A 25606-nucleotide genomic window follows, 5' to 3' on the forward strand; every position below is an offset into this window, starting at 1 on the left:
CTTTAAAAAATAGTCTTACCCATTGTTCTTAATGACTAAGGGAGTTTGGCTATGTGTTACCTCATATATATATATATATATATATATATATATATATATATATATATATATATATATATATATATATGTATATATGTATATATATATGTATATGTATATATATATATATATATATATATATATATATATATATATATATATATATATATATATATATATATATATATATATATAATGTAACGTATGTGTGTGTGTGTGTGTGTGTATACAGTATCTCACAAAAGTGAGTACACCCCTCACATTTTTGTAAATATTTGATTATGTTATGATATGATCATGTGACAACACTGAAGAAATGACACTTTGCTACAATGTAAAGTAGTGAGTGTACAGCTTGTATAACAGTGTAAATTTGCTGTCCCCTCAAAATAACTCAACACACAGCCATTAATGTCTAAACCGCTGGCAACAAAAGTGAGTACACCCCTAACTGATAATGTCCAAATTGGGCCCAAAGTGTCAATATTTTGTATGGTCACCATTATTTTCCAGCACTGCCTTAACCCTCTTGGGCATGGAGTTCACCAGAGCTTCACAGGTTACCATTGGTGTCCTCTTCTACTCCTCCATGATGACATCCCAGAGCTGGTGGATGTTAGAGACCTTGTGCTCCTCCACCTTCCATTTGAGGATGCCCCACAGATGCTCAATAGGGTTTAGGTCTGGAGACATGCTTGGCCAGTCCATCACCTTCACCCTCAGCTTCTTTAGCAAGGTAGTGGTCGTCTTGGAGGTGTGTTTTGGGTCGTTATAATGCTGGAATACTGCATACTGATCATGCTCTGCTTCAGTATGTCACAGTACATGTTGGCATTCATGGTTCCCTCAGTGAACTGTAGCTCCCCAGTGCCGGCAGCACTCATGCAGCCCCAGACCATGACACTCCCCCCACACTTGTCTTTGGACTCCTCACCTGGTTGCCACCACACACGCGTGACACCATCTGAACCAAATAAGTTTATCTTGGTCTCATCAGACCACAGGACATGGTTCCAGTAATCCACGTCCTTAGTCTGCTTGTCTTCAGCAAACTGTTTGCGGGCTTTCTTGTGCATCATTTTTAGAAGAGGCTTCAGTGTACACACTCCTTACCTAATACTTAACAAGCTAATAACTTTGTTAAAACACCTTTTGTTTATAATACAGCACTTAAGCGTTTTTTTTTTCTTTGGTAAAAGTCTACCAACTTAGCACATCTTGATTTGGCAATTTTATTCCACTCTTCCTTGCACAAATGCTCCAGATTTATCAAATAGTGATTGGATCTCCTGTGCAAAGCCATCTTCAAGTCCTTTCATAGGTTTTTGATAGGATTTAGGTCTGGGCTCTGACTGGTCTAGTGTAAAACTCTAACGCTCTAATTCTGAAGCCATTCTTTTGTTGACTTCTGCTTTGGGTCATTATTGTTTTGTACATGATTCCCTCTATCTTGACTAGAGCCCCAGTCCCAGCTGAAGAGAAGCAGCCCTACAGCATGACGCTGCCACCGTAACACCTATAACACCTTTTACCACATGGTTTGGCAAAATTTAAAAAAAAATTTTGGTTTTCATCTAGTTAACCCACCCCCTAACCCAGACATGTGAAGAATGTGAGAAATTGTTGTCACATTTTTTGGAAATTCTTTTTTACCCCTCTTCTGATCCATATCTTTCGACAAGGAGATCTCATAAATGCTTTGTAAGCTTTGTGCACACTTATGTAGCCAGGTTATTGTAAGTAATTAAGTTTTATTTCTCAAATATATTTTTCACTTGAATTTAGTTAGCTGTTATTTCACATTAAACCTGCAAAAAGATCTGAATGATTTATCATTGTTCATCATGGTTTATCAAGGGGAGTGTAGACTTTTTATATCCACTGTAAGTTAGATTCATCAAGCTTCTTTGTTAGCCAAACAAATGCATTATGAACATTCTATAACAGTCATCCTATATGTCCAATTTTTATATTTCACTAAATCTACTAAACTGGTTTACCAACAATTAAATCTTTTTGATTAATTTAAGATTCTGCAGGCCAGCACAGTAGGACATACAGTACTGTACATTTGATACAGTGCATGCATAAATTCATACATAATATCAATGAAATTGGTTGTCAATGTTAAATGCATTTATTTGTCCCTTTTACAGGGCCTAATTTCTTCTCAGTCGCTCTCCTCATATGACTACAACTAAGAGTATAAGGAGTTGCAGAAACATGAAGACAGTGTGAATTAATACCTAGTGCAGTGTCTTAAGTTTAATTTTTTTAGGCAGTTGTTTCTGCCTTGTTTCTAACCAGGCACTCTGGCCCATGTACTCAATGTACACTATATGGCAAAAAGTATGTGTACACCCTTTCTAATTAATGAGGTCAGGTGTTTCAGCTACACCCATTGCTAACAGGTGTATAATATCATGCATGTAGCCATGCAATCTCCATAGACAAACACTGACAGTAGAATGGGCTGTACTGAAGAGCTCAGTGATTTTAAATGTCACATTGTCATGGGATGCCACCTTTGTCACAAGTCAGTTCTTGAAATTTCTGCCGTGCTAGATCTGTCCTGGGCAAATGTAAGTGCTGTTATTGTGAAATGGAAGTGCCTAGTGTCATGTTCTGAGGGTGGAGACGGAAGCAGTTGCAGGTGGCAGAGTCCAGGCAGGATAATCCAAAGGGTGAGACAAAGTTCGTAGTCGTGAAAACAGGCAGGGGTCAGGCGATCAGGCAAACAAGCAAAACTGGGCGAGGCAGAAAACGAGGTCGGGTACGGAAACACTGGTCAAAACTCACTAGAAAACAGGTTGGCAAAATGGCAGAGAGCAAGTCTACTGAACGTATTACTTCACAAAGTCTGTTTGCTTCCAAAGTCTCTTAAATGCTATAGTGAGAGTGTGTGTGATTGGAAGCAGCTGTGTGTGATTAGAACTCCGGGGAAGGTGAGCACATACGTGTGTGGGAAGTGTAGTTCTCATGTTTGTAGTCAGCGGTGTCTCCTGTGAAACTGAGTCTTGGCTTGGCTGTGATACGACACCTAGGAGCAACAACAGCTCATCGACAAAGCAATGGACCATGCAAATTCAAAGAAGAGGGATGTAGCACATAAAAATTGCATATCCTGTTGTGTTACTCAAGGTTCCGAACTCCCACTGGAAGCAACATAAGCACAATAACTATGTATTGAGAGCTTTATTAAAAGGGTTTTTTCAAGCAGCTGCACATAAGCCTGGAATGTTGTACAGCACACCACCACTGCACTCTGGAGCATGGAAAACGTGTTCTTTGGAGTGATGAGTTAATGCTTCGCTATCTGGGAGTATGATGGATGAATCTGAGTTTGGCAGATGCCAAGAGAACTCTACCTACTGGAAAGCATAGCACCAAAAGTAAAGTTTGGTGGAGGATGGATATTGGTCTGGGGCTGTTTATAGTTGTTATAGCTGCAAAAGAGGGGCAACTCCATATTAATGCTCCTTAATTCTGAATGTGATGTCCAACAAGCTCATATAGGTGAGATGGTCAGGTTTCCACATATGTTGGCCATATATATTGCTTGTTGGGGTAACACTTTACATTAAGGTTCCCTTTGTAAAGCATTTATAAAGGTGTTAATTAATGAGTATATACAAAAGCATAACTCATTTACAAGTGCATTATAAATCATTGATAGACAGTTATAATTGCATGAATAAAAAGGTGACTCTAATGAAATACCTGCCAAATAGTGAGCCATTTTTAACTCACATTATAAATGCTTAATAAATGTATTTATTCATTCTTATTTGACTCAAAACCAGATTCATGATTATCATGATGTTAATTGCATAATAGACCATTATAGTGAGACTGAAGTGTGTTGTATTGATTTTTCTTATTATTCTAATATCTCTCGACTCATGTCACTTTTCCAACCATGTTGCTTACCACACTGAAAATTATTTTGGCCCTAATTAAATTCAACATTATTCAATTTTGCTCATTTAATTAATTTATATTTAGTTTTTGATTTTAATAATAAAAAATTAATTGGTTTTATGCATACCACTTGTTTTGAACCAAGCTATGTGAATCAATTAGTCAGTTAGAAAAAAATAAAATACAATGTCTAATAGCTTCTTATTATGTTTCTTTTTATTTGAATATAGGGCATTCAAACAGATAAGTTCTTGAAAGACCTGGCAAACCACATCATGGCCATTTGTTTCATTAGAAAGGAAGGAGGAGATCTTGGACATTGGAATTGTTGTTGATGGGGTTATAATTCTTGAGCACATCAGATCTGTTGCAGTGATGCTGGATGCAATCTATGTGCTTAATTTGGCATATCCAAAAGAGCTCAAATATTACTATGAATTTATTAAGAAAGTCCTTATGCAGATGAATTCTGGAAGGTTCTTCCCTAAAGTTCTAGGACTGAAAAACAAAATAAGTGTAATGCACTTTTTTGTTAGTTGTTAACTGTTGCATTACAAAACTACTGTATTTTGTAGCTGGTAACTAATGTGGCCAATTTATCAATTGTAAAGTTTAAGTACTGTTGTTTTAATGATGCATGAACAAATGTTATGTAGCTTATTGCCACCTGTAAATTTTCTTTGTTTTTCTTTATTTTTTGTGGTTATTTTATGAATATGCAGTTTGTTATGAATGTCTGCAGTTTTTAACAGTTGCATTATAATCTTTATGTTAATATGACATGTTTATGATAATTTATGTTTTATGTTTACAGTTTGGGGTAGGGGGTTGGCATGGTGGCTTAGAGGTTAGCACGTTTGCCTCTCACCTCCAGGGTTGAGAGTTCAATTCCCAACTCTACTCTGTGTGTGGGGAGCTTGCATGTTTTCCCTATGCTTCAGGGGTTTCCTCTGGATACTCCAGGTTCCTCCTCCAGTCCAAAGACATGCACTGTAGACTAATTGTGATTGTGTCCTTCAATGGGTTGGCACCCCATCCAGGGTGTCCCCCACCCTGTGCCCTGTATCCCCTGGGATAGGCTCCTCACAACCAGGTGTAGGATAAGTGGTACAGAAAATGGATGGACGTACGGACGGATGGGTTTACCGTGGCACCAGTGTGGCCCATGCTCTATCCGGTGTTACTCCATGCATTCATCCATTTAGAGCATTTTAGTGTGTTCAGTGGTAGAGCTGATCAGGCTGAATATTTAGGTAAACTGTGACTATGAATGTGACAAAAAAAAAAACTTGCACTTCTCCAAAACACCATTAGCACTAAGAGAGGCCAAAGGATAGAATTAGAATGCCTGGCCTCGGAAGGCAAACCTTAAAATGCATCTGTGTTCTGGGGAAATGGTCATGCAGGTATGCTGAAATGAACCAGTCATGAATTGGATGAAAGCCACTGTTCTTGTCAACAAGGAATTATCTTTATTTTGATTGTACACATTGGAGTGTACTTTTTTCAACCATGTCTCTATCTAAGAGAGAACGCACGTATTGGGTTAGAGCAACAGCTTTGTTTGTGCCTGAGAAGAGATAGAAGATATTTAGATGAGTGGATACCTGTAGCTCTTACCATAGTCACAAGCTGCTAAGCAGATCTATATTGGTCTATATGCTAAGCTCCACATTGTCTACATATGTAAGAAGCAAGTAGTAAAAAAAATTGGGAAAAGTTCTTTATTTTGGCAGTTGTGTGTGTATATATATATAATATACAGTGCTTGACCGATCCTGATTATTCTGTTTTTGTAGATATCTCATACTAAATTGTTTTAGTAATTAAAACGATATCTAAGATAAAGGAAACCTGAGTAGTTACAATTCCCCAAATCTGTGCAACTGCAGTCTTAATGTGATTCAGCTAGACTAGATGGAAGCAGGCCTGATTACTGCCAGCCCGGTTCAATCTAATCAACAGCATGAAGTTGGTTAAAAGGTCTTACCCAGTAACACACTAAGTGTTACTGCCAAAGTTGAAAGAATTCCAGAAATGATGAGGAAGAAGGTGATTGAAATACATCAGTCTGGGAAGGGTTACAAAGCTATTTCAATTTATATTTCCATTATTAATATTTCCATTATCTCTAAATGGGGAAAAAAAAAAAAAACTCTGCACAGTATTGAACCTTCCCAGAAGTGGCCAACCCTCCAAAATTCCTTCAAGAGCACAACAAGGAGAAGTTAATTATATTAAGTGCAGTTAATTATTTGTCATGATGTAGGTGCAAATAGATGACTGCTTGAAGCCATGGGTGAAAACTCCCACACGATGTTAACAGTGTGATTAAGGTGTTTACATGTCTATATTGTAAATGGACAATGCGACCACAATAGGAATACTCCACATGTCTTCATTTGATTTGTGCTTACTTCGAGTATGACTTTAGTTGGATTAAGGTAATCAATAATCGCTGTTTACATAGTAGTTTATTAATCAGAGTATTGTCTTAAATGGGTTAATATCGGATCATTGTTGTCCATGTAAACATACTGAATGATCCAAAGCATAGGAGTAACTCTACCTCTGACTGGCTCAAAAATGCTAAATTGAAGTTTTGGACCGGCCTAGCCAAGTCCTGACTTGAACCAATTGAGGTACTGTGGCAGGACCTTAAATGGACAGTTATTAGTTTTTAATATGGGTAATAGGTGTTGGAGAACTTTTTTTGCTTCAATAAAATAAAAAAATAAAAAACCTTTAAACAATTGTATTGTGTGTTTACTCAGGTTGCCTTTGTTATATATGTGTGTTCCACAAAATTTCTTAACATGTAGAAAATTGTATTAACATAAAAACATTAAACAACTGAGACATAAACTGAACAAGTTTCACAGACATTTGACAAACAGAATAATGAGTATAATAATGAAGAATAATGAATAATGAGTCCCTGAACAAAGGGGGGTCAATATCAAAAGTAGCAGTCAGTTTTGGGTGTGGCCACCAGCAACTTTAAGTACTAAAATGCATCTGATCCTCATGGACTGCACCAGATTTGTCAGTTCTTGCTGTGAGATCTTACCCCACTCTTCCACCAAGGTATTTGCTTGTGTGTATATATATACACATATGAGAGAGAGAGAGAGAGAGAGAGAGAGAAAGAACACTGCACAAGTACAGCAGTGGTGTGTATGCAAGTGTGTGTGAAATATTTACACTGTGTGCAGTAAATCTCAGTGAGCAGACTCACTGTTCAGGTAGCAGGTGTTGGACCACTTAAACGGGAGGACATGAAGGCCATTAGCAGAAAAAAAACACTGCTGAATAGCACATGTGTACACAAACACACATTTCACTGTTCAGCAAAATGGACTCTACTGACTATAGTTTAACAACATGGTGCACATTTCTGATTAAACATATGGATTTATTTTCTTTAAATAAGTGAATATTAACAAAATAGTAATAGTATTCAAACAGTGAAACTGAAAAGATTAAAATGACAATATTATGTTGTTATAAATACATAATATGGGCTACAGAAATCAAAAATCAAGATGTATAAACAGTGTTTTGCAGCCAGTAGTTAATTTAAAAAGCATTGAAAGTTCAAAAGTGTTCAAAAGATAGAAGTTGAATATACTTGCTTTGATATTCACTTTGAATTGCATAATTCCTAAAACAAAAAAGATATAAAATTATTAATTAGTAACTAAACTTGTGTGTGTGTGTGTGTGTGTGTGTGTGTGTGTGTGTGTGTGTGTGTGTGTGTGCGTGTGTGTGTGTGTGTGTTACCATAATTGCACGCTTTTAGTCTGCAAATGATTTACATGTACATTGTCACTGCAATCATCTCTGCCTTACCGTTGCTGGGCAGTGTGTGTGTGTGTGTGTGTATTTGTGCCCTATGTCTGCAAGGGTTGTTTAAAAAAAACATTTCACGATTACTGGGACATATTTCCTGATGTTCTCATCATTTTTGATAGATGTGTGGTGCGAGTTCATTAACCATGGGTTCATGATAAGGAACAGCAGAGACTATTTGGATAATGTATCACATTGCTGTGATAAAATTAATTTGGCTTAAATCTAACGGTCTTTTCCACCAACCTCTCAAAAACTTGCCATTAGGCAGACTGGCAAAGGCAAATTGCACATAAAAGCCAATTCACTCCAGACACACCACATCAAGTGTCTAGTGTAGCATCATGTCATGGCCTCCTTCAGTTCAATCTTTAAAAAAAAAAAAACATTTCAGTCTAGCTGCATTGTGGGTGTGGATGTCGGTGGATTCTGGTAGTGCTCGAAATAGGTTTATTTCAGTAATTATTAAACTTTAAAACAAAACAAAAAAAAATACCAGAAATGTAAATTCACCTACTCATAACTGGCAATTGAATGCCAGAGTTGCCAAAACAGATTAATAACGAAGTGCGCTGTTATTCTTTCTGCTGCTCGTAGCTAGCATGGACACACAGCTGAGAGGCATCTGGTGTGGGTAGACTGAGTGCTTGACATGGTGCTTGAAATGACCCTTGCCATGACACTTACGAGACATATCCAGTGTGAATTCAGGGTAAATGTGAAGGAGTGTGGGAATGTGTGTGTGTGTGTGTGTGTGTGTGCATGGTGCCAGGAGAAGGACTGCAACTGCTTTGCATCCAGGGTTCCTGGGATGAGTGCAACTGCTATCTTGCATATGCTAAAGTGTTTACTGAAGACTAATGGATGAATGAATGAATTATGTGTTTTTCCATGGTCACTCATGGATGATTAATAACTCTAGTTATTTATATGTGTTTGTGCAAAAGGACAATGCCAGGCTTGAGAAACCGTGACACGTGGGCTCCACTGCTGCTGAAGAGCTCTCGCATCACATCTTGTGCCAATGGCTGTTCGCTGGGAATCACAGCACACTTGACATACATTAACACTGACCCCAAACCTGTGGAAGGTGAACACACACATTCACACTCACCCTTGCTAAGAAATATAATCTACAGTTAGGTCCATAAATATTTATACATTGACAAGGTTATTATTTTAGCTGTCTACCACAATATTGGAATTGAAATTATTGGAAAATAATTGAATAACTGGGATTAAATAATGAATATGAGCTCAAAGTGCATACTTTGATTTTAATTTAATGTTATTTACATCCAAGTCATATGAACAGTGTAGGTATTACAGAACTTCTTATATGCAGTCTCCACTTTTTAAGGGACCAAAAAGTAATTGGACAAACTAACAATCATAAATGAAACAATCATAAATGTCATTTGTAATACTTGGTTGCAAATCCTTTGCAATCAAATGACTGCCTGAAGTCTGGAACCCAAAGACATCACCAGACTCTGGGTTTCTTCTCTGGTAATGCTCTGCCAGGACTTTACTGCAACTGTCTTCAGTTCCTGCTTGTTCTTGGGGCATTTTGCCTTCAGCAAGTAACATACATGCTCAATTAGATTCAGGTCAGGTGATTGACCTGCTTCAGGTCATTGTTCATCTACACTGTACAGCTCCATCCAATGAGTTCTGAACCATTTGGATGAATCTGAGCAGACAATATAAAGCCCTGTACACTTCAGAATTCTGCTGCTTTTGTCAGCAGTCACATCATCAATAAATACAAGAGCACCAGTTCCATGGCAGCCATACATGCCTATGCCATAAGATGAGGTGGTATGCTTCGGATCATAAGCAGTTCGTTCCCTCCTGCTCACACATCTCTTCCCATAATTCTGGTTCAAGTTGATCTTTGTTTCATCTGTCAGATGTTGTTGGACAGGATGTTGGTTCAGAACTCTATAGGCTTTTTAAAAGATGTTTTTTCAAACTCTAATCTGGTGTTCTTGATTTTGTCGCTTACCAGTGGTTTACATCAAGTCAAGTCAATTTTACCATGTGGTAAACCCTCTGTATTTAATCTATTGATGTTTTCTCTTGATTGTTGACTTTGACACACATACACCCTATGTCCTGGAGGGTGTTCTTGACCAGGCCAACTGCTATGAAGGGATTTTTGTTCACCAAGGAAATAAATCTACTGTCATCTACTGCACTTGTGTTCCGTAGTTTTCCTTGCCTTTTTGTGTTCCTGAGTCCACCAATGCAATTTTTTCTTTTTAAGAATGTACCAAATTGTTGATTTGGCCACAACCAATGTTTTGATTTTTCAGCTTACTGATTGCTTGCTTACATTTCCATTTCCATTTATGGCATTTGGCATACACCCTTATCTGCAACGACTTACAGAAGTGCTTCACTAGATACTGGTTCACTAGGTCACGGACTAAGAATACCATCAGTCTAAAAACTCTGTTTGGGAGGTAATATAGTTTTCTCAGGTTTTCTCATGCCTACTTTTGTGTTATATTGTGGCACATTACCGCTACCATCTCTTAAAAAGAAAAAAAAAAAAAAAAAACGCTAAACTTCAACAGTGCTCCTAAATTTTTGTAATCTCCTAAAAGAAATTGTATTGTGTCTCTCCTCCTGTAAACACTGTTATTGCCTTTTCTGCATACGCCTGAATTGTTTTCATTTGGTTGCATATTGTTATATGTGATGCATATTTTCATTTGGTTGATGGCACTGTTTACTTATCCTATATTTTGGGTACAATTTTATTTATATTTTGCTTCTATGAGATGATGCACTTTAAGGATCAGTCTAATTTGATGCAAAGATTTGTACATTAGCAGGAATGTAACACAACATGGAGGAGAAAGCAGCAGTCTGTTTATTTAAATGTGAAAGTACAATAAAAATATGTTGTCCCTAAAATCAATTAATAATCGTGATAAATAATCGAGATCTCAATATTGATCAAAAATAATTATTATATCTGGTTTTATTATAATTATTAATTATATATTTTTATAATTAATTATTATATCTGGTTTTATTAATTATTATATCTGGATTATCATATCTGGCCATAATCGTGCAGCCCTAGTTACCAGCAACAGAAGTAAAATGCAAATGCCACATTTGAAATCAACTCAAGACCTTTTATCTGCTTACTTTTAAATGAAATAATAAGGGAATAAAATCATCTGGCCATGGAACAACTGAACAGCCAAATGTCCAATTGCTTTTAGCCCCTTAAGGAGACTAAGGGGATGACCACATATATAAAGTCCTGTAATTCATATACTGTGCACCCGATATGGATGTAATTACCCTCATGTTAAAGATGAAAGTCACACATTCATTATTTAATCAATAAATAGGCACAGGATCCATACTAAATAGTATTCTAGATGAGAATTAGTGTGTCCCAAATTGTAGTATGTTGAAATGAGTATCCAAAAGATAACAGGATGGTCTACTATTTCCGGTAGATTTTCGAATTGTGGATCCATGGACACTTTTTCAGTTAATATTTCAGCTAATAAGCTATGACACTACCTCCACCATGTTTCACAGATGAGCATGTATGTTTTGGATCATGAGCAGATCCTTTCTTTCAACACAATGGCCTTTCCATCACTTTGGTAGGGCACACGGCTTAGTGGTTAACACGTTCGACTCACACCTCCAGGATTGGGGGTTCGATTCCCAACATGGCCCTGTGTGTGCGGAGTTTGCATGTTCTCCCCGTGCTGTGGGGGTTTCCTCTGGCTACTCTGGTTTCCTCCCCCAGACATGCAAGGAGCCTCCCCTGGCACACCCTGGGCAACGTTCAGTATCATACTGCTAATAATAATCTTTCCACCACGATGGTTCCACTATGAAGTGGAACATTGACATGAAAAGAAGAAGAAGATCACTTTGGTAGAGGTTAATCTTGGTTCATTTCTGTATGCCTTTGCAAATTCCAGTCTGGCATTTCATTTCTTACAGCTGATGAGAGGCTTGCATCCTGTGGTATGACCTCTATATTTCTGCTCTCAAAGTTTTCTTTGAACAGTGGATTGTGATACCTTCACCCCTGCCCTGTGGAGGATGTTGGTGATGTCACTGACTGTTGTTTTTGGATTTTCTTCACGGCTCTCACAATGTTTCAGTCATCAGCCTTGTTGTGTTCCTTGGGCAACCCATTAGTGTCTGTTGCTCAGTACACCAGTGGTTTCTTTATTTTTCAGGACATTCCAAATTGTTGTATTGGCTATGTCCAGTGTTTTGCCCTCTTCTTTGATTTTTGATTCTTTTTCTTTTCTCGGCTTGAAAATGGCTTGCATTTCTCCCATAGACAGCTCTCAGATCTTCATGTTGACTTATCCTTTTAACAACAAATGCCAGGCTTCACATGTGAAACTGGAGACTAAAACCAAGAGTAGATGTTCAGAGCTATTTATTGTTTAAACAATCAATCTAACAGGACACACCTGGGTAACAAGAAACACCTGTCAGTCACTTGTTCCAATATTTTTGCTTGCCTAAAATTGGGTGGTCTGATACAAAATGTGCTATGTTCTATGTGGTTTAAGATATATACATATAAATACCAGGAAATAAAAGCTGAAATTCTAAACTCTTTTCACCTATTCATCTTTTGATCACAAACCCAAATGTCTTCAGTGTACAGTAAAAAAACTGAATTGACCTTGCCGTTCCAGTAGTTTCAGAGGGGACTATATAATTATAATCAGTATTATTATCAATATAATTCAACTCCAAAATACTGTGGTAAAAAGCTAAATAAACTATATCTTAGTCAATATTCAAATATTCATGGACCTGACTATACGTTCTTGAAGAACAATAAGAAGTAGGTGCTTAAACACTATTTCTGTAATGACATGAGTCAGCTTTAAAACATCAGAATAAAGAAGATTTACAAGCTGTATTTTGTGTATTGCTACCAACTTCAATGGTTCTCAATACAAGACCTTGGTTCTAATATACTTTACGCAACTCTGCAACTAATGACTAAGTCCCTTCATGAGCTGAGTCAGGTGAATTAGACCAGGACAGCTTTCTGTCTAATACATTTTGTCTCACTCTGTCTCAATTTTCTGCAGTGTGATCTGTTTTTCTCCTGTGCTACAGGAGTTTTTGTGTACCCACTGGGTGAGCGGGAGGTGGTGGTGGGATTTGAGGCAGTCATTTCTGGAAGGCTGCTGAGTGTAAAGGTCCAGAGTCGAGGGAACCTTGAGGACTGCTGCCCCAACTGCTGCCCAATGCCAGGCATTCATGGGAAGCAATGGTCCTGCTGTGGTGGGACAGGCCAGGGCATACAGTGTTCCAACGGTGAGACACACACACACACACACACACACACACACACACACACACTTTTAGTGCTGCATCATTTGAGATCTGGAGTTATAAGTGTCAGATTGAAAATATGACCTATCTTTCCATGGATTATCTGCTTCCAATCATGCTGATGAAGCATGAATAATGTCTATGTAAATCTTTTAGAGAAAAACGGATGGTTCAGTAAGTATCTTACTGACTTTCTTATGACTAAGTAGAGGACCACCGGGGCAGTTGTAATGTCCATATGCTTGTTTCCTTGCCAAATACAAATTTCCTTATGAGCATAACCTGTTACGGGTGGCCTATAAAAGCTGGCCCATCTCTGGCCATTCTCTTCAGCCCAAGTTACCAAGATGACCTACCATTCCTCCACATAGTTCTAGAACTGTGGTTACAAATATAATCTTCTTCTTTCTATTTTAATTTTTGTACTTCCAAGGTGGTTTTCTACAGAACTGGTGGAGGCTGCACATTAGTCATCACAATGGCTTCAAACATGTCTTGGTAGTGCACCCACCAGAGTGTAAAATTCAAATAAAAATTTTAATTTGTCATACATTGTCATGCGACTCCATTTCCCAGAATGCACTGCAAACTACAAACATGGCCAACAACTACAATTCCCAAACAACACTCAGATATGTTCACCTTCTCCTGCAGACTAATTGCACACACCTGTTTCCAATTACACACTCAATTACACCACACTACTTAAGAGACTCTTACACAAAATGTCTTTGTGAATTAATATGCTCAGTTGTGCTTTTCCCTGTTGTGTACCAAGCCTTGATCAAGTGTTTGTTAGCCTTGTTTTTGACTTTGTTTACTACTTTGACCTTGATTCTCTGCCTTGCCTGTTTTGTACTTTTTGCCAGATCGTGTGACCACTGCCTGTCTTTTAAATTGCCCTCTGGATATTATACTCTTCATTAAAGCTCTTAACTGCAATTGCATTTGTCTTAACCCTCATTACGTGACATGCAGACAACCATACACAGTATGACATGTAGTGAAATGCTTTTTATGACTGTCTGTGACATAAATAGAATTTACATAGAGTTAGAAAAAGGGAAAATGTATACATTTTTAAAAAGTATGAAAATATAATGTGAGAATATAAAGATGGGTGACAGCAATAGTCTGAGTATAATTGGTATGAAGTGCAGATATGTGCAGCTGTTTTGTGCAATATAATGCTGTGCAACTTTAAGCCGAGGTAGTTGTATGAAATTGCCCACTGATATAATAAATATTTATAAATACAGGATAAAGTGGTTACTGAAGATGAATGAATAGAAAATCTATTAAAGGAATGTTGGTGTTGTCCTGGTTGAGGACCCGAATGGCCTATAGGAAGAACCTCCTCCTCATCCTCTCTGTGTTAGCCTTCAGGGAGCGGAAGCACTTCCTGTCCTTGGTCCAGCATAGACTAGATGTAGATGTAGATGGACTGCAAGTTAGGGTGCTTAGTGCAGTTAGTGCGCTCTGCTGATCGCACCACCCACTAGAGAGCCCACCTATCCTGCTTGGTGCTGTTCCCAAACCAGGCTGTGATGTTTCCCATCAGGATGCTCTTGATGGTACAGATGTAAAAGTTCCTTAGCTCCTTAGTGTCATGTTCAGAAATAATACTTGTGTATTTATGAAATGAGAATTGTTCATTCTGTGTTATGTGATTGTACATAAATGCTGTAGAACCAAGTGTGGTGCCATTTTGAGTAATAATGACATGCACCTAGTTAAAGCTCACTCACTCCTCTTGTGTACTTCTTAGGAAATATAATAGAAGTATATAATATAAGATAAGATAAGATATAACTTTATTAATCCCCATAGGGGAAATTTAGGTCAACATAGCAGCACGAAGGAATATAAAAGAACAGAACAGATGCCGTATTGTAGAAGTATTCACACACTATTTACACTATACAATCAATAATAATTATTTACAACCAGATAATGTCTCAGATATAATCATGATTAAATCTGTCAATTTGGTGCTATGGTGTTGTGGAGCCTGATGGCACAAATGAGCCTCCAAAGCGCTTTGAGGCTCGGGTCTGGATGAGTATGTGGCTGAAGGAGCTCCTGAGCTGCCTCAGCTCAGCATAGAGAGGATGAGAGGGGTTGTCCATGATGGTTTTCAGCTTCCTTCTCATCCTCCTCTCAGTCACCACCTCCACACCGTCCAGTTCAATCCCCACCACCGAGCTGGCCTTCTTCACCAGCTTGCCCAGTTTGTTGGCGCCACAAGTCCCGATGCCACCTCCCCAGCACACCCCAGCAAAGAAGATGACACTGGCCACCACAGACTGGTAGAACATCCGTAGCAGCCTGGTGCACACATTGAAGGACCTGGGCCTCCTCAGGAAGAACAGCCTACTCTGTCTTTTCCTGTAGAGGGCCTCTGTGTTGTCTGTCCAGTCCAGTTTATTGTTGAAGTGCACCCCCAAGAAATTATACTTGTCCACCATCTCTACCCCTTCACCCCTTATTACAACAGGGGTGTGGGGCCTCTTGCTGCGTCTGAAGTCTACCACCAGCTCTTTGGTTTTTCCTGTGTTGAGCTGGAGGTGGTTGCTGTCACACCATCCGATGAAGCTCTCAATCAAGTCTCTGTACTCTTCCTCTCTGTCATCTGTGATACAGCCGACGATGGAGGAGTCATCTGAGAACTTCTGGAGGTGGCTCGTTCCAGAGTCGAAGCAAAATCAGAAGTGTAGAGTGTGAAAAGAAATGGTGACAGTACAGTTCCCTGGGGTGTGCCAGTGTTGCTCACCACGATGTCTGACTGGCAGCCATGTAGCCTGACATACTGCGGCCTGTCAGTGAGGTAGTCAGGGATCCAGGCCACCAGGTCCTGATCCACCTGCATCACGGAGAGCTTCTCAGCCAGCCTGAGAGGCTGAATGGTGTCAAAAGCACTGGAGAAATCAAAGAACATGATCCTAACAGTGCTGTGTGGCTTCTCCAGGTGGGTGTAGGCTCTGTGAAGCAGGTAGATGATGGCGTCATCCACGCTGATGTCAGCCTGGTATGCAAACTGCAGAGGGTCCAGGCAGTCGCGTACCAGCGGCCTAAGGTGCTGCAGAACCAGTCTCTGAAAAGTCTTCATTACATGAGACGTTAGTGCCACAGGCCTGAAGTTGGAGAGGTTGCTGGAACGTCCCATTTTGGGGACAGTGACAATGCAGGAAGTCTTCCAGATCTTCGGCATCTTCTTCAACCTCAGCGAGAGGTCAAAAAGATGCCAGAACACTCCTGCCAGCTGCTCTGCACACACCTTGAGGACCCTCGGGTGGATGTCGTCGGGTCCCCTGGCCTTGTTGATCCGGGTTTTGGTGAACTGCCGTCTCACCTGGCTGGTTGTGAAGACCGGGGTGGAGGATAGGGGGGAGTGGAGTGGCAAGGGAATGGAGAGTGGAGTGGAGTGGAGGGGGGATTGGAGAGCAGTGGAATGGAGGGGAGAGAAGGGAGGGGGTGGGTGATGAGAGGGGTGTGGAGGAAGGAGCCTGAGTTGGAGGGGAGGGGGCGGGGGAGCTACTTGAGGAAGTGGAGAGGAAGAGGGGTCCAGTCAGCGTTGTTGAGTCAAACCTATTAAAAAACTGTTTTAACTCGTTGGCTCGGTCCTTTGTCCCCTCTACTGCTCTTGATGGTCTATTCATGCCTGTAATGGTTCTCACCCCCCCCCCACACACACACACACCTCTCTGCTGTTGTTCAGCTGCAGCTTCCCTTCAATCCTGTTCTTATACGAGACCTTAGCCCTCCTCAGCTCTCTCTTCAGCTCCCTCTGGATTGCTTTCTTGGCCTCTTCGTTGTCCCCTGTCATGAAAGCAATCTTTTTCTTGTTCAACAGAGATTTGATGTCTCTGTTGATCCAGGGCTTATTGTTGGGGAAGCAGTGTATCCTTTTGGTGGGGATGATACTGTCCTCACAGAACCTGATGTAGTCAGTGACACATTGGGCCAGACCCTCAGTGTCGTCAGCGTAATCGTGTTGGAACATTTCCCACTCCATCAGGGCCTCCTCGGCCTCCCCCGACCGCTGCTGCACAGTCCTGATGGTGACAGACTGTCTCCTAACAGCAGTCTTGTACGTTGGAGTTAGCAGTACCAGATAGTGGTCAGATTTGCCAAGAGGGGGCAGAGTGGTGGCACTGTATGCCTCCTTAACATTGGCAAACATCAGATCCAGGGTCTTATTTCCTCTGGTGTTACAGGTAACATACATTTTGAAGTTGGTCAGTGTCCTTGAGATTTTGACGTGGTTAAAATCTCCATTAATGATGAGGAGAGCGTTCGGATTCCGTGTGTGCAGGTCTGCTACGGTGGAGTGAATGAGGTCACAAGCGCGCGCCGCCACTGCCAACGGCAGAATGTAAACAATGACGGTAATGGCGACTGAGAACTCTCGAGGCAGGTAATATGGTCTCAATCCAACGGCCAGCACCTCAACATCTGGCGTGCAGATTTATGCCTTTGTGCTAATATGACCTGGGTTACACCATTTGGAGTTAACAAAGACAGCAAGTCCTCCTCCCAACTTCTTACCGCTCTGTTTCTTCCTATCTGCTCAAACTAGCGAGAAGTCAGCTACTTCCACTGAGCAGTCTGGTGTTGTCTCATTCAGCCAAGTTTCAGTCAGACATAGCATGCTGCACTCCTGATACTCACGCTGCCCGCTAACCAGGGCCGAGAGTTCATCCATCTTGTTCGTCAGTGAGCGGACGTTCCCCATGACGATCGAGGGAAGACAGGGCTTGTATCTCCACCGACTCCCTGTCTTCTTGTTCCTCACCATCACGCCAGCACGACATCCTTGTCTTCTAATCCTTAACTTCACCGGGATCTCCTTCGGACATGCAACAGGTTGATCCCGGAACTGCAAGAGCTCCTCACGTGAGTAGACTCCAGTGTTTCATTGTCTGGTGGTCGCGGTGTTCATTGTGTAACGTTACCTGTTTCAGGTAAAGTTAACCTTAGTCGGTAAATTAGCCTTCACAAGAATAGTATTTATAAAAGAAAAAGGCTAAAATGTGCCAATAAATAAAGTATAAGTTAGTGCGTGAGTAAAAAAGACAAATAAAAGTATATAAAATATAAAAATGGTTAACAACTAGGAAAGGGGAGAGGTAGCTGCTGTGTCATGCTGCCACTCTCTGCGGTGCCGGAAGTTCTCATTTTTTCATAATTGCCAATGAGTACCTTTCGTTCTCACATTAGGCTTTGTTGTTTTTGTACAGTCAGCATTTTAAGACTATAGATGTTCATGGCGCGAATCCTCCGCTCCGACCACGCTATCCCCATGAGTGAAAGTTAGTGTGGATGCGCGGCGATGCTGTACACAGCTGCAACAGTCGGAACGGAATGAGTTGTCTTCGCTGGAAGGAAATAGAGTGAAAGACAGAAAAGAATTTGAAGATGGAACACATAAAAAAAAGGAGAAGAATCACTAGAGCTGCCGAACAGAAACAACAAGGGTGGTGAGTAAAAACAAAAATGGCTTGGTTAATCAGTAGTATTGGACCCTTTGATGAATCAGTAGAGCAGTGGAGTGCTTATACCAAACGTTTTGACTACTTTGTACTGGCAAACAAAATCAAAGCTGAAGCTATTGTGCCAATATTTCTAAGTGTCATGGGTATGAAAACGTTTAATCGGCTATGGAGTTTAACTCAGCCACAGAAACCAGGCAACAAATCATATCAGGAAATAGTGGGCTTACTTGAGGACCACTATTCACCCAAACCACTGATTGTCGCAGAGAGATTCCGGTTTCATAAAAGAAATCAGCATGGTGGGAAATCTCTTTCAATTTATGGCAGGGTTGAAACAATTATCATTGTGAGTTTGGCCAGTCATTAAGTGACACCATATACAACAGGCTTGACTGGTCTTCGAAGTGAAGCTATACAAAAAAGATTACTAATAGAAAGTAACTTAATATTACAGAAGGCCATACAGATTAGCATGTCAATGGAAGAGGCCCAAAAGAGGCACAAAAACTAAGTGCGACCACCCAAGTGCACAGTGTGTATTCAGACTCAAAGAACAAGTCAAACTCAGATAAGCCATGTTATCGCTGCGGGAAAGTGGGGCATCAGCCTGGAGATTGTTGGTGCCAGGACATGAACTCTAGAAATTGTGGTAAGAAAGGTCACATTGAGCACGCCTGCAAGAACAAAAAGACACAACTAAGTAAAAATGCGGGGCCAAAAAAGAAAACTTTTCAGAAATTCAAACAAAAGCATATGAACCAAATGGAAAATGCCCAGCAAACACAGAGTGATCCACAAACAGAGGAAGAGGATGCTTTGTGTTTTATCTGTTTCAGGAGATGAACAAGGCTACTCTTTTAGATGGGAAACCAGTACAGATGCAGGTGGACACAGGGACACAGGAGCTATGGTATCACTTGTATCAGTCAGTAGGTTTACATGGACAACAATAATCCAATATTAACCCAATTAAAACAATACTCTGATTAAGAAACTACCATGTAAACAGCGATTTTTAATTACCTTAATCCGATTAAGGTCATACTTGAAGTAAACACAAATCGAATTAAGACATGTGGAGTACTCCTGTTTTAGTCACATTATCAAGGTCTATTACAGACATGTAAACACCTTAATCACACTATTAACGTCGTGTGGGAGTTTTCACCGTATTTTGCGACAGGACACAATCACACACGGCAGTGCTCAACTGTTTTACGGCAAACAAGGGAGCACGGCTGCGTCCCAAACCGCGTACTTACCTATTAAAGGTGAAATACATGTATCTCGGCTACCAAACAGTAGGTAAGTACACGGGTTGGGATGCAGCCCACCGCTTCAAGCAGTTGTCTATTAGCACATATAGCATGACAAATAATTAACCGCACTTGAAGCATTCGTAAAAATTTTTTATAAAAACACTCAAAACTGTATACGGTACCATAACAAAGACGAACTGTGTGTTGATATGTGAAATTCTGGAGGGACGTCAAACGATGTGGCGCAGTGACATAATGATGTGTGCTGTTAATCGAACTATGTTATATAACATGTAAAACGGGTACATGAAAGGAGTATTCTAAAAGCAACTTATGTAAACACCTTAATTACAATATTGTCTTATTCAGAGTAAGGTCAGTAATTAGATTACTGCTCTCCATGTAAACGTAGTCAGTGACAACACTCAAAGAAATGCTGCCGCATCTCACACCTCAGCCATCCAACATTACAGTGAAGACCTACACAGGTGAGATAGTTCCTGTTGAGTGGGTAATCAAGGTGACAGTTGGACTAAATATGCAAAAAAGGAAACTACTAATGTACATTGTTGAAGGCAATCACCCAGCTTTGCTAGGAAGGACTTGGCTGGAAAGGATTAAGCTGGATTGGCAAGAGGTCCGTCTGGTGAACAAAAACATAAAACTATGAGGGATTCTAAACAAGTACTCGGATGTGTTCAGTGACAAACTAGGAAATATGAAGGACATTGCTGTGAAACTGACAGTGAAACCAGGCAGTCAACCAAAGTGTTTGAAAGCCAGACCTGTGGTGTACGCAATTAAACCCAAGGTTGAAGCTGAATTAGAGATACTGGTAATGGCTGGAGTTCTTTGACCAGTACACACGAGTGAGTGGGCCACACCAATCATGCCAGTCATAAAAAAGACAGGTCCCTTCGACTATACGGAGATTTTAAAGTGACCATAAATCTGGTTCTGACCCCAGAGCGGTATCCCCTGCCTCTTATTGAGGATCTCTTTTCCGGTATCACTGGGGGCCAAAGATTCAGTAAAATATCAATATCAGAGACTTCCGTTTGTGATTACCTCTGTACCAGCACTGTTCCAAAGAGCAATGGACCAGATTCTCAGTGGGCTGACCAAGGTGCAGTGTTACCTTGATGATTTGTTGATCACTGGGAAGGATGAGCAAGAGCATTTGTGTAACTTGGAAGCCACCTTGCAGAGACTGAAGTTTTGGACTGAAAGTCAGAAATGACAAGTGTGAGTTTTTCTGCCCTTCTGTTGAGTATTTGGGCCACATGATCAATAGCTCTGGACTTCATAAGGCACCCTAGAAAGTGAAGGCAAAGTGGAACCGCCAGCTCCACAAAACGTGAGTCAGCTTCAGTCCTTTGGGGGCTGTTGACTTATTAGGCAAAGGTTGTGCCAAATCTTGCTAACAGGATGAAACCATTGCACAAGCTACTGAATAAATCCAAAAAGTGGGAATGGACTAAACAATGTGAAGAATTTTTCAATGAGGTGAAAACAGCCTTAGCCCAGTCTCACTCATTTCAACCCCACTCTGCCAGTGCAGCTGGCATGTGACGCGTCACCCTATGGCATGGGGCGATGGTGTCATACATCATGCCATCAAGTGAGGAAAAATCCCATCACTTTCGTGTCACAAACTTTGAGCAAGGCAGGATGTAACTATGCCCAAAGGGTTTTTGCACTTGCTATTGTGTTTGGGGTGAAGAGATTTCTTGTCTGGAAGGCAATTTATGCTTCTAACTGATCACAGACCTCTCACCTCTATTTTGGCCCACATTCAGGTGTTCCTTCACTTGAAGCCGCATGAGTGTTCTGCGCATCAGTATGATATCAAGTACAGACGATCGGAACATCATGCTAATGCTGGAGGTCTCTCCCGTCTGCCATTGCCCACTACACATCTAGAACAAGCAAAGGCAGAAATTTTCTACTTCAATGAGGTGGACAATTCTCAACTAATAGCAGCTCAGGTGAAAAAGCACACACGTACTGACCCAGTGATGTCCAAGGTTTGGGATCTCATGCTCAGAGGGGAATTGGGAGAAATGTCACTGCTCCTAAGGCCTTATGTGACCAGGAGAAATGTGCCAACAGTAGAATCTGGATAACTACTGTGGGGCTCAAGGGTCATTATTCCACCATTGAGACGAGTACTGGAGAATCTTCATTCTCGACACTGTGGAGTAGTTCGGATGAAGGACATTGCCTGTAGCTACCTTTGATGGCCAGGTGTGGACTCGGAGATTGAGGAAAAAGCAAAATTATGCAGTGCATGTCAAAAGCTATGTATAGGCACTATTCTATGTATTCTACACCTCTGGCAGTGGCCTGAAGAACCATGGGTGAGAGTCCATATAGATTTTTCAGGACTGTTAGAAGACAGCATACTTTGGTTCTTCTTGATGCCCACAGCAAATGGCCAGAGGTCAAGGTAATGAAAGGCACTTCATTTGAGAAAACTCTGGAAGCCTTCAAAAACTTTGCTCAATTTTTGGTTGTTTTTTTGGCCTGCCACAGCAACTTGTCAGTGAAAACGGACCTCAGCTGGTCTCTGAAGAGTTTGAGGCTTTCACAAAAGCTAACGGAATACAACACATTCGATCAGCACTTTATCACCTGTCCACTAATGGTCATGCTGAGCGATTTGTTCAGACAATGAAGCAAGCTCTTATGTCGACACGGGGCAAAGGATCACTTAATGTCTCAACACTTTTCTTCTCACCTACAGAAACACCTCTCATGCGACCACCAAGGTGTCTCCTTCTACTGCTATGTTCAAAAGACAATCTTCCCATTTGTCTGGATTTGTTGAAGCCCCTGAAAACAAAACTGACTGTTCAAGCACAAAACATCTAAAAGCAAAACATTGTTGTTTCAGACCTGGAGACAAAGTGCTAGCTCGTAACTGTGGGAAAGGTGGCAAATGGAGTAGAAGTGATTGCACAAACTGGGCCAGTGTCGTACACTGTCGAACTTGCTGATGGTCATCTCATCTGGAAAAGGCATGTGGACCAGTTACTAGCTACAAATTCTTGTGACTCAGGAAAACAGCTAACGATAGATCCTTATCTGGAAATTGCTCCAGAATACCACTGTCTCTGTGATGATTCTTCATAACCAACCCTTCAGACTGCATTGACTGAGACTCTGCCAAGTCAGGTGAAAGAGACTGTTCCAGGTACAAGTCAGTCAGTGTCTTTGTCAACCCAAACCCCTATGAAAGAGACTGTGACTGTAATGTTGGCCATAACCTAAGAGAGAACATCGACCTCCAAATAGTCTGACACTCTAGTTGACAATAGTCTGACAAACCCGAAACAATGGGGCAGAATAATCCCAGGGTTATGTCCAGGAACAGAGGTAGCCATGTGGAAAAGACTTTGTGGCGTGAGTAAACCTAACAGTAACAAGTACTGAAAACTTGTTGTGCAACAAAAATACAAACAGTGCAAATGATTTTCACAAACTACACACAAAATGAGAGAGAAATATAATGAGTGCAAATGAACAAATAGTGCAGATGATCTTCACAAATACAAATTGAGAGAAATATTCTGAGTGCAAGTGAACAAATGGTGCAAATGTTTCCCAAACTATATATGAATAGAGAGAAATATACTATGTGCAAATGAACAAACAATGCAAATGTTTCACAAACTATATAAGAAGAGTTTACATAATATATAACAAACAAACTGTATTCAGTAAGGACAGTCCTGAGGTTGTAGGTGCCACCTTGTGACCCCCTACCCCTATGCCACTGACTGAAGCAGTTTATGTGAGTGACAAGTACAGTGCCACATCACACTGTGCACACATCCAAATAGTGCACTTCTTGCAGAGTATGCAGTGCCCTTTGTTGCCATGTCTGCTGACCTCCATTTCTCAAATGAGGAACTTCCAAAGAAAGATGTTGATTGGTGGTCGAAAAGACCAAAAATTAAGTTGATTGGTGGAGTAGATGACAGTTTGAAACAATCTGGGCATGGAGGGTAGGACTAAGCATCAACAACCATTCCTGTTTGGCTCAGAGGGACAAACTGCATGGGTTTCTTTGACGAATCAATATTGCAGAATGTGATGACATAACCACGTTAACTATGGAGCATCTGAACGTTCAACTGAGATAAATTTGGAGTTCAATAGTTATTAACCACTTGAATCTCCATGGCATTCTGGTGGGCAGTTGCGTTGATTAGTGCAAAACTATGCTATATACATGTAAATTTGATATGTACAAAACTATTCTATGTATATGTAGGTACTCATGCAATATATCTTTGGAAAGCTAAGATTCTTGTGATTCAATTGATACAAACCATTTCAAGATACAATCACAACAGCGTCTACAATCAATGTCTCTGTCGGACCACCAACATACAAACAAACACAAAACTGAGGCAACTCACCTATGAAGCCTCATAGTAGTCCACTGATCGATAACATCCTGACAAATTGTTACATTGGCAAAGGTCAAAACGATCCAATCATGTAAAAATATTTAGTCCACAACACATTATTACATCAATAAATACCCACGGACACTTGCTGTGTAATTTCAAATTACCTGCAGATGTGCTTAATCTTTCACGTATTTGCCATTATAACTTCTGTTCACTTGTAAATATTCCTTTTCTCTTGACTTCAGAATGGCTGCTGCACACTGACCTTTCGATTAATACCTCATTTAAACCAATAGAGCTTCCATGTCCTGTCCATAGCCTTCAATAGCCAATGAGAGTCCGTGCTGAGGGGAAGTGCCTTCTCCTTTTCCTTCATAAAAATCTTGAGCCTATTGCAACCGATTGTGTGGATGACTGGCGCATCATATAGCCAATGAAATTCTGAAAAATATGATATGCTGCTTTAGGGGTAAGTTTCAACACTTCAATTTAAAAGACTGTGCATAAAGCTGCGTAATCAGTGGCAAGTGTTTCATATTTCTGAGTGTAAATGCGCGCAAAGGTTTAAATTATGAATATCCATTTTGTACATTGCTGGATATGTGATATGATAGCTTTTAGTGTCACCTTTCAGTAGTACCCAAAATTATGAGAAGAGTCAAGAGTAGTATCAAGAGTAGTAGCCTTTTTTATCCTAGCTATGTGTCCATGGTTACCAAGGGTCCTTTGGAGTCTCCAAAAGTTTATTTTGGTAAAATGTATGGACATACCCTTAGAAAAACATATAAAATATTCATGTTCTTTGGTATTGTTATCAAATTTGAACTTGTACTAGGTAAGGCTTCATACTGTGTCCAATTGTGTTTTTCAGCTAATAGCTCCCAGTTGTAGCTATAAAAAAAATCAGGCAGAAAAAACCTTCTATTTCAGTGTGTCCACACTTCTCTTACTCAATACCAGTAGCACTTAGAGTGCGTCTGAAACTTCAGAGTATTTCCTTTCAAAACAGAACAAAACCATGCATGTACTCCAAATGGTTCAAGAACAGCTTTAATTTTACTTTGGGTATGCCTTGGATAGGCGTTTAGGCTAATTTTAGATCAATAGGGTTTTTTTTTTTTTTAACTATGGGCATAGGTCTCTGTCTTTAAGGATTAAACGTACTGAAGACAATGCACGTGTCTGAGGAAGAACCAGTCACGGGATTTGTGATTGTTTGTGAGGTAAAATGTTTTCAGTTTTGTTTAATTTATTGCAAGTCTGT

General features: G+C 40.3%; 1 protein-coding gene across 1 annotated transcript in view; it reads left to right on the forward strand.

The window, feature by feature from the left end:
• vwa5b2 (von Willebrand factor A domain containing 5B2) overlaps window positions 1–25606 on the forward strand; it is a 149928-nt gene that overhangs the window by 13414 nt on the left and 110908 nt on the right. Inside the window, exons 2-3 of the mRNA XM_017496114.3 lie at window positions 8760–8902; window positions 12949–13149. Of these exons, the coding sequence (XP_017351603.1) occupies window positions 8764–8902; window positions 12949–13149 (340 nt within the window). The 5' untranslated portion in view covers window positions 8760–8763. The remainder of the gene's footprint in view (window positions 1–8759; window positions 8903–12948; window positions 13150–25606) is intronic.

Source organism: Ictalurus punctatus, chromosome 20 (assembly GCF_001660625.3).
Source record: "Ictalurus punctatus breed USDA103 chromosome 20, Coco_2.0, whole genome shotgun sequence".
In the NCBI taxonomy this organism is placed as follows: domain Eukaryota; kingdom Metazoa; phylum Chordata; class Actinopteri; order Siluriformes; family Ictaluridae; genus Ictalurus; species Ictalurus punctatus.